We start from the raw sequence: 9,915 nt of genomic DNA, 5'->3' as shown, positions 1-9,915 counted from the left end.
AACCACTGCTGCTCTTCTTGGCCTCAATCCTTCCCAATCTATGAGTCCTCACACTCTTGTTTCTAAAAATATAAAGCCACTGCACAGAGACGCTTCCAGTTTCCAGTCTTCTGGAAACTCTTGGGTTCCTATGGGATGTAAAAGCTTCCCAGTCTCTCCTGGCAGCCCCAGCTGATTCCCACCAGCTGTGGGCTGGTTCCTCCTCTCGTGAACTGCTACTGACATCTAGCTGCTCCTCCAGATTCCCTGGGCTCATATCAAAGACCTTCCCACCCTTCCCACCACATCCAGCAGGTCCAAAGCGTGCACTTTCACAAAGGAGCTGTCCTGAATTCCTGAGAGGTGAAAGAGACCTAATGACATGGTCAGAAAGACTCTAATGATCCAGAAATTATGAATGTGCCTTTGGAAAGCCCCTGGGGAGTACAGCCTCAGCTCCTGGGACGCTGTGATGTTGTTTGTGGACCTACAAGTTGGGATGAGTCTGGAAGGTAGCACAGGAGGGGCAGGTTGTGATTAACAGTTCCCCAGAAGAAAACACCCTGGAAACACTTCATTTATTAAAGAGCTGCAAATTATGGAGCTGCAAATGTTGGAAGCTACATTTCCATAAGATTTCCCTATTTCTTTGTGCTGATGAGACAGACCTAGGAAGCTTATGAGTTCAAGTAACTGAATGAAAACACGAGGGAAAGCTTAATTTAATCTTTTAAGGTCTTGGAACAATTACTTAATTTTGTCTTAATTTATCAAGTGCCCTCATTTCCTGGAGATTAGCAGGAAAAACAACAAGTCAGAGGGAAATGTGTGAGGAGCAAAGCTCTGGGCACAGGTGGCTGCTGCAGGCACACAGAGGTGAGAGGGGCAGAGGGGACTGAGGTGTCCTGGAGGGGCAGGAGTGTCCCCAGTGTGAAGACACTCCACTCCCACGGAGTACAAGTCATCCTGTGTTTCTGCCTGCTCTACACTGATGTGCCTGTGTGATAACTGTGGGGCTGGGGAAGGAATGTGTGCTCACTCAGGAGAGATGCTTGCTGCACACAGCTGTTGGGAAACGTCTGAGGAATCATCTGCAGACCAGGCAAAGCTTCCAGCGACGCAGCTTACAGCAGTTTCGGTTCGTTCCTGCCACCACACCCTGACTCCCAATTATGTTCCCCATTCCTAGGAATGAAATCCGGTGATTCCTTCCTATACACAATAACTTTATGAGAGCTTTTACCTCTTCTGAGCTTTGTTTCTGTGTGTTTTGAGCCAGAGAGAGACCCAGTGTGTCAGGCAGGTCTGAGCTGCAGCTTGGCCTGTGAATCTTAGAGTAAATTACTTAGGGGAGCCTCTCCACACCCGTCTCCAGCCTGCTGGAGAGATCACTGGAATGCTTCTGCCTTTCATGCCATGGATAAAGAACATCCAAGGAGGCAAAGAAGAGGAGAGACATCATTACAACAGAAATAAGAGCAATAAAATTATGAGTAAATCCATAAATACTGGGATAAGTCAGTCTCTAAGTAAATGGGATCATTTACCTGCCGTAACAATAGGTGTTCCAATCCACAATCCTGACGCAGAGTGAGGATTTCAGCAAGAGTTTGAACTCATTTTTCCTGGTGAAGGAGATTTGGAGAATTTCTTATAAGGAACTGTTGGGTTCAGAAAGCCATGGAATGCCTGTCCCTTGCTCCATGGCCACTAGAAAGGGGCTCCCTAAGGAGAAGGCCAGTGCTTTAGAGCCTCAGCAAAACATAAAAGCCTGAATTTTGATTATAAAAGTGTGAAAGGTTGCTTACTTCACATTTTCCTTGCTTAGTTAAGACTTTGAAACATTACTGATAGAAAGCCTCTAGTTTGTACGAAACCCAGCTTCTCCAGCCCAGGTAAAACTGCTCTGCAGCTCTATCAGCAATTCTGTCTTTATATGTCCCAGGACAGCAATCCCAAAGTCCTGATTAAAATGCAGCATGTATTGACAGAGAAATTGGCCATAGGATCTTTCCACTCCCATCCACTGTTTCAAAACCACCCTTTCCCAGCAACAATTACAATCCATAATGAGGAGAAGTGCAGAAATTATCTTTCACTAAACAACAGGAAATATTTAAAGTACTTTTACCTTCCTTTACACTCTCCACATAATAAAACAAATCCTTTGTGAATTGCTGGAGAGCCACAATCATGTATGAAGAACCTTTCATCCATGTCCATTAAGAGATTCCTCCTTGGTCTCACTTGTCTTGCAGCAGAGTGTTTCAGATTTGTCATTTTGCCAGTGGAGAGATTGAAAGGTTAATCTCTGTGTCTCTGATCTTTCCAGAGTTCTTACATCATTCTTCATACATCATTCGAAAAGCAAACTTAGTATTTCTTCTTTCTTTTTCATCTTACATATTCCAACCTCAGCACCTCACATGAAAACTGCTTATTCAACTCAAAATAAAATGAAAATAAATTAATGAGAGATAAAGAGCTCTTTGATGCAATAACCTTTAATGATTTCTTCCTGGTATGTAATTTAGGACAGTGTTTTTCCTGGCTTAATGCTGTAAGTTTGCATCATAAACAAAAAGCTGATGATTCATAAAACATTATTGCTAATGTATTTTTGAAATTAGCAAGAGACATGTAAAGTATCTTCCTTGTCTACCAGGCTTCTTGAAAGGAAACTTCCCTTTGAGAAATTATTCTTGGCACCAATGGCTGGAGTAGCCAGCCTTATGGGAAGAAGAAGCAGTGGTGACACCCACTGTGGAAGGTATAAATAGGGATCGGCGGCCACGGACAGCTTGCAGTCTGATTTCGTATCAAGCTGTGCATCTTGCTTTGGGCTTCTGCTTGCATTTCCAACCGCTGTCGCCATGAGTTGCAACATTAAGGAGACTATTACTGTGTCTAGCAAAGGCAGGAGCAGCGGTGGCAGCTGTATCATTGGTGGTGGTGGTGGAGCACGGATTTCTTCCTTTGGCATAGGCAGTGGCAGAGGTTTTTCTGGAAGGAGTTACTGCGGTGGAGTGAATTATGGAGGGGGACTGAGTGTTGGTAGCTTGGCTGGTGGGAGCTATGGAGGTGGCAACTGCTATGGCAATGGCCTCGGGTTTGGCCTCGGAGGTGGTGTGGTTGTTGGGGGTCTTGGTGGAGACTGCTTGCTTTCATCCTGCGATGAGAAGGTCACCATGCAAAACCTCAATGACCGCCTGGCTTCCTACCTGGACAAGGTGAAGTGCTTGGAGAAGGAGAATGCTGAGCTGGAGTGCAGGATCAGAGAGTGGTACGCAACACAGGGCCTCTCCTGTGAGCCCCGCGACTACAGCTGCTACTACAAAGAGATTGAAGATCTCCAGAACCAGGTAATCCCCCCTCGGGTTGTTCCACCACTTTAGAAACCTTACTGCTGAATTTCTGGGTTGTTCCTCCCCTTTAGAAAGCTTACTGCTGAATTTCTGGGTTGTTCCTCCCCTTTAGAAAGCTTACTGATGAATTTCTGGGTTGTTCCTCCCCTTTAGAAACCTTACTGCTGAATTTCTAGGTTGTTCGTCCTCTTTGGAAACCTTACTGCTGAATTTCTGGGTTGTTTGTCCTCTTTAGAAAGCTTACTGCTGAATTTCTGGGTTTTTCCTACCTTTTTGAAAGCTTATTCATGAATTTGTGTTTAGAACCTACTACAGCTGTTGGAGAGAACTTTGATGCTTGTGAATGTCTTTTCAAACATAAATTTTGGCAAATTCCCCTATGACATTTCTGAATGTGGGGGCATATCAAGGATGAGTGCTGCAAGGTGGTATGGCTGGGAGAACGCTCTGAAAGAGGAAAAGGATGCTTTGGTACATTGTATTTGACTATACAATTGTAAATGTAATATTACCAATGTACTCTGAGGAAATGTAGTGGTGTCATCTGCGAAGGAAGAGCAAAGCAAACTATGGGACAATCAAAAACATACACTTTGGATGCTTTATCAAATGAAACATTATAAATCTCTTGGTGAGAAAAGCTGAGAATTGAAACTGATTGTCACAGTGACACAAACAGCCTGATATTAATAAGTCTGCAATAAAAGTTATGGCTAATCCTAAGGCTTAAAGATACCTTCCCACCATGTTCCCTGAAGATCCTTAAGTCTGAAGCCCAGAACATGCCAGCTTGAATGTTAGTTGAGATTTAGAATCATAAGGAAGGTTCTTTAGGTTTATTTTTTGAAGCATCTTTGGAACTTGTCTTCAGATCTTGAAACTGGAAAATCCCATCCTACAACTCTTTAATTCCCAGCTCTGTGTGTTGATCTCCTTTCTTTTGTGAGTAAAGGAGCCAAAGCCACCTCCTTCAACTGCTCTGCTAAAGGGACAAGGTTACTTATGTAAGAAGGGAACAGAAAAAGGGAAATGTGAAGAGTTACTAATTGCAAGGCAGAAAGACCTATAGAGTACAACAGGAGAGAGGAGACATCTCTCATGGTTTGCTGTTTTCCAGATTGTCTGCGCAACCATTGATAACAACAAGATCATCCTGGACATTGATAACAGCAGGATGGCTGCTGACGACTTCCGTGTGAAGTGAGTGCCCCTCTATGAACCTGCTGCCTCCCCCCTGCTCCTTCCCACCTCCCTGGGAGGCTCAGAGCACTAATTACAGAGGCTCCAGACACGTCTCCTCACACCACTGCGGCAGGGCAGGATGATGAAAGGCATTTTGCTCCTGGTCACCAGCCCTCCCTTAATTAATGTTCTTGTGTAAAACATTTAGCCACAGCGTTTGTGGTGAGGCTGGGGACGGGCACCTCAGGGAGTGGCCCATTTTCACCCCAGCCCAGTGCAGATGGGATCAACAAAGCAGAAATGCAGCTGAATAAGTGATACCAAATATACAGCGAGCAGGAGCAGGGAAAAAAACATGAGCAAGAAAAGCTTTCACATAACAGACATGAAGCTGTGCAGAAATCCAAGGCATGGTGCGTTCACCTTGGACAGCAAAATGCAGGTCAAAGCATGGAGCTGGGGAAGGAGATCCTGGCACGAAAAGAACTCATGTGGGATGTGCCCATTCTGAATCTGTGCTTTCTGACACGACCCAGGTACGAGACGGAGCTGGCGCTGCGCCAGAGCGTGGAGGCCGACATCAACGGGCTGCGGCAGGTGCTGGACCAGCTGACGCTGTGCAGGTCTGACCTGGAGGCACAGCTGGAGTCGCTGCGGGAGGAGCTCTGCTGCCTGAAGAAGAACCATGAGGAGGTAGGTCCTGCCCAGACCCTATGGCCCTGGCAGAAAACTGTGCTCAGAATTTAAAAGATTTCAGGCCAAGATTTGACTTTCAGGCCACAGCGTTCTCACCAAACTTTCCGGGGCTCAGACCACTCTGCCTCAGAAGGGAAGGGAGCTTTGGCAGGGGCAGTGCTGCTCCTGGGGCTGTGCTCACACTGGGAGTGCCAGAGGAGGGAAAGCTGCTGCTGGCTCCAGTGGATGAAGAAAGAAATTAGCCAACAGATTAATTGGGAAAACACTTGCATCATCCTCCAGTGCCTTTCACAGCCACAGCAGAGAGGAAAGTCTCACAGGGAGGGCAATTCTTGGCCACTGAGGTTTGCTCTTCTGTGCTGCCTTTCAAAAGGCAATATGATCTGATCTGGGATTTATTTCCAGGAGATGAGTTGCCTGAGGAAACAATCAACTGGAGATGTGAGTGTGGAGGTCAATGCCTGCCCGGGACCGGATCTCAGGCAAATCTTGGAGGATTTGAGATGCCAGTATGAAACACTGATAGCGCGCAACCGCAAGGAAGTCGAGGATTGGTACGAGTGCAAGGTAAGTGACACACTTGTGCTGCAAACCAGACTGACACACACAGCCCTGGGCCCAGGAGCCTTTCAGAGACCAGACATAGTCTTTGAAATAAGCAATTCTTCCTTCCCAGTGAAGCCCGAGAGCAGCACCCATTATACCCAGTGTTCCACAGGAGCCACAGGCCTGTCTGACCAGTTTGTTATGTCCCATCTGGAATAGCAGCATTTGCCACAAGGCCTTGTGGTGTGTTGCTGGAACAGAGATATTCCACATTTGGATTAAAGAGATTTAATAGCCACGAGGTTAATAGGATTTGTAAAATGAACAAGTAGGGGAGCCGGTAGGGCTCCCCCGTGCACAGACAACCTGCTCTGCTCCCTGTTTCCCTTTGCTGAACACTCACCATGTTCTGCTCCTGTAAAAGCAAGCCCAGCACATTCAGATATCCCCTGAAGCTCTTTATCCTGGATTGGTGATTTCAGATTGAGGAGGTGAATCGGGAGGTTATTACAAGTGGTCAGGAGGTGGAGACGTGCAACAACCAGGTGACTGAACTGAGACGCCAATTGCAAACCCTGGAAATCGATCTCCAAGCTCAGCTCAGCCAGGTGGGTGAGGAGCTGACTCACAGCTCCATGTGGTCACTGCTGGGTTTCTTAGAATGAACAGCTAGAACCAACCAGCACAATGGTGGTGAATGGCTTGTTCATTCTTGGATTGGAGCGTGATGCTTAAATTATTGTTTGTTTTTTTTTTTTTTTTTTTGCTTGTCTTATCAGAGAAATAACTTGGAATCATCTCTGGCTGAAACTGAGTGCCAGTACAACACCCTCCTCGGTGATCTACAGAACCAGATCACGTGTGTGGAGCAGCAGTTGGCTGAAATAAGAGCAGAAATAGAGTGCCAGAACCAAGAGTACAAGACTTTACTGGACGTCAAGTGCCGCCTGGAGCAGGAGATCCAGACCTACCGGTGCTTGTTGGAAGGAGGACAGCAGGACCTCATGTAAGTACCTCTCTAGATCCACTAGAGAATAAATGAAAATGTCAAGGATCTGTATCACAGACTAGGTATCCAACCTGATCTTCAGTCCTTCTTAAGGCTTTCTCTGAGATGAAAAAGTTGCCTCATGAACAACTTCCTTGTGATGAACATTTCAATCAGAATTAAATGTCAGTCCTCAGGATCTGTAAAGAAGAACACCAAATCTATTAACTGCTGATGACAACACTGTCACTCCTGGCATTACGTCAGCATTGGTGACAGTCTCCTTTTTATAGTGAGATGGGTGAGAACTGTCCATGCCAAGGGGGAGCACAAATGCAAAGCAACTCTGAAAAGGAAAGAAAATGTAAAATACTGTAACACCCATAAAGGCCATAGTTGAGACTTTGTGTCATGTAGTAAGTCAGCAGTGACATGTAAAGTTCTAAAATTCCCTATTTCTCTCACCAAATTTATCCTACTAGTCACGGAGGAGGAATTGGAACTGGTGGAGGGGTCATTAGGACAAGCCACACCTACACAACAACTTCAGCTGCCCACTGCCAGCCCCAGGTCCCACCCTGCAAGACTGGAGACATACAAGGTAAGGGCTGTGTTTTCACAAAAGGAAAACTGGATTTGTTCATTTCCTTGTGCACTAAGGCCAGGAGACAGCACATTCCTAGGACATGTCATAGGCATCCTCTCAGAGTCACTGTGCTACAGGGGGGATCTGTTACAGTAGTGGTGTCACTGAGAAATGGGTTTAAAAAGAGCTTGTACTGAACAGGGGACGGAGGAAGCAAATGGGAGACAAAAAGGAGCAGTAGAATGCAGAGGTGAAGGCCAGGGAAATAAATTTGACTGGAAAATCTAGAAGAAGAAATGAAGAAGACAACAGCCAGAGCTTAGCAAAGGAGTCTGGAAAGAGTGAAAAGAAAAGTAAACCTATAACTTTACCAGTGAAAATTCCCATTAAAGGAAATTCTTTAGGGAATTTCTGGAGCTTCCTGGGTTGCTGCCAGCTGCACCAGCTTAACAGAGCATTCCAGAAACAAGGGCACCACCAAGATCAAATTTCTGTTATGTGAAGGGTTTTACTTGTGCTCCAATCAAATAACACTGCTGTGTTTTCTCTCCAGTGACCTGCAGGAGAATTTGTGATTAAGGAGAAACAGACTGGAAGGTGAAAGGGAAACCCAAGAGAGTCCGTGTTCACTGCACCCTCTGTGCAGAGAAAGTAGAAGTAAATCGGTGATGCTTGGCCACGTAGCTAAAGGGGGTGTCAGGAGCCACCTCCTCTGCTCTGCTCTTCTGTTCTGCAATGCTGTAACCTCTAGAAGTTACCTGAGTTAGTCAGGTCACTTATGTACCTGCTGGTGAAAAATGTCTCTAATAAAACTTTGCTTCTGCCTGATGCAATCAAGAACCTGTGTCTGAAACTGAGTTCCTTTCCAACACCAGGTGCTGATCCAAGAACAAGGGGCACCTAAACCAGTCAGGATCATCCTGCACTGGGAACAAAGCTGCTTTGCCAGCAGGAGAGAGTGGCCTTGCTGACCTGGCAGGTCCTGTCCAGCTCCTCCCTGTTTCACAGCCTGAGGCAGTGGTTGCCCATTCCTGTGTGGCACAGGAGGAGTCAGACAGGCCAGCAGAGCTGGAGTTCATTAGTGAAAGAACAGTGACAGAAATTTCCAAGGCTCAGGCAGGTGTGTATCCACACACAGGTACCACCTGAACAGCCATCTCTAGTGCACATCTCCAGCTGTTCTCCAGATGTGTCAGGTGTTAAACTGGGAGATGTGCTGCTGCTGGGGAGCATGATGTGTGTCACACGTCTCAGCAGGCGTGTCCTGGCCCTGCCTGTCTCCCGGACTTGTGCAGTGTCCGAGTGCTGCCCCTCGGCAGAGCAGATCCATCTCCTCTGTGTCAAACCCCTGTCCGGGGAGGGGGACCTGCAGGGACAGTGCCCCTTCTCGGGGGTGCCTGTCAGCAGAGCAGGAGCTGCTGAGATGGCAGATGTTCTCAGCAACCTCCTCTGCTCTTCAGACAGCCAAGGGGTAGCTGGACATCCATAGCTGTGCAGAGACACCCTCAGGACAGAAAGAGCTGATGTCCTGGAAACTGTTTTTGTACCTTATGTGACACGGTACAAAGATTTCTCACACCTAAACACGTGTCAAATATTTTAGACTCCTTTGCTGAGAAATTAAAAACCATTTGAAACATAAAGGCAAATTGATTTTCCCAAGTTCCGCTCCTGACTGTACCACACGCGTACAAAAGAGCATTTCTGCGTCTGCTCTGGCCGGTTCCTGCGCTGCGATAAGCCGGGAGCCGGGAAGGGGCAAAGAGAGGGAGGAATTTTGGGTGTGAGGAAGCGGAGAAGGGACAAGAGTGATCCCTGGCGGCCGGGAGGCGGCGGGGACGCACCGGGACCAGAGATGCTCATCCCACAGCGCGGAGGCACCGAGGGCTCCTGCCGGCAGCACTGCACATTGTGCGGCCGGGCCAGGATCTCCTCCTGCTCTTCCCGGACTCGAATTTCTCCCTGCAGCTGCCCAAATTCTTGAACAAAGCCCCGGCGCTGCTGCTCGCTCCTCCCAGCAGAAGAGCGTGAATCAGATCCTCCGTGAGCGAGAGGCAGATGCTCATCGAAACTAAAATCCTGGGAAATTGGCATTTGACTTTTCACCTTCTGCTCCATCGGCACTGCCCCTCTTATGCCACAGAATGAAATAGCAAACTAAAGCACCTGTGAAAATATTTACACTGGGTTGGGTTTGATTGTTTTTCCCAGAGGAAATAAAAAATTAAAATACCTATACTGGGTTGGTTTTATTTTATTTTGTTTTCCCCAGAGGACAGAGACATTGAATATGCCTGAGAACACAGGGCAAAACTGGCCAATCTAAAAACTGGCCAGTTTGGACTGAGTCTGAAGCAGAGGTTTGCCATTAGCACTGTATTTCTGTATTTAAAGTCACATAACATTTTAAGAGCAGCTGGAATAATTAGTAATTCTGACTGGCGTGCAAATGCTTCTTGTGCTGAAGAACAAGGAAATGGAGGACGTGCCTGGGAAATCCTGGCTCTCCCTCTCTCTCAGGTGTCAGCTGTTCCCAGCTGGCAGATCCAAAGGAAACTCTGACCTGGCAGTGT

At 46.9% G+C, this 9,915-nt stretch overlaps 1 protein-coding gene and 1 long non-coding RNA gene across 4 annotated transcripts in view; one reads left to right on the top strand and one right to left on the bottom strand.

The window, feature by feature from the left end:
- LOC148221082 (uncharacterized) overlaps positions 1-9,915 on the bottom strand; it is a 154,777-nt gene that overhangs the window by 39,508 nt on the left and 105,354 nt on the right. The window lies entirely within an intron of this gene.
- LOC106858668 (keratin, type I cytoskeletal 19-like) lies at positions 2,803-8,083 on the top strand. Its single transcript, XM_088179687.1, has 8 exons — positions 2,803-3,341; positions 4,462-4,544; positions 5,063-5,219; positions 5,628-5,789; positions 6,251-6,376; positions 6,548-6,774; positions 7,239-7,357; positions 7,896-8,083. The coding sequence occupies exons 1-8, from the start codon at positions 2,853-2,855 to the stop codon at positions 7,919-7,921; spliced, it is 1,389 nt and encodes a 462-aa protein (XP_088035813.1). The 5' UTR covers positions 2,803-2,852; the 3' UTR covers positions 7,922-8,083.

This window comes from Sturnus vulgaris, chromosome 27 (genome assembly GCF_052056855.1).
Source record: "Sturnus vulgaris isolate bStuVul1 chromosome 27, bStuVul1.hap1, whole genome shotgun sequence".
Classification (NCBI taxonomy): domain Eukaryota; kingdom Metazoa; phylum Chordata; class Aves; order Passeriformes; family Sturnidae; genus Sturnus; species Sturnus vulgaris.
Note: the sequence above shows the minus strand (reverse complement) of the source record. Positions and strands in the feature narration are given on the sequence as shown.

Bases quoted from the DNA above. Each gene is read 5' to 3' on its own strand.
- LOC106858668 (XM_088179687.1), top strand. From the start codon at position 2,853: ATGAGTTGCAACATTAAGGAGACTATTACTGTGTCTAGCAAAGGCAGG. The intron at 3,342-4,461 runs GTAATCCCCCCT...GCTGTTTTCCAG, and splicing joins TTGAAGATCTCCAGAACCAG to ATTGTCTGCGCAACCATTGA. The intron at 7,358-7,895 runs GTAAGGGCTGTG...TTTTCTCTCCAG, and splicing joins CAAGACTGGAGACATACAAG to TGACCTGCAGGAGAATTTGT.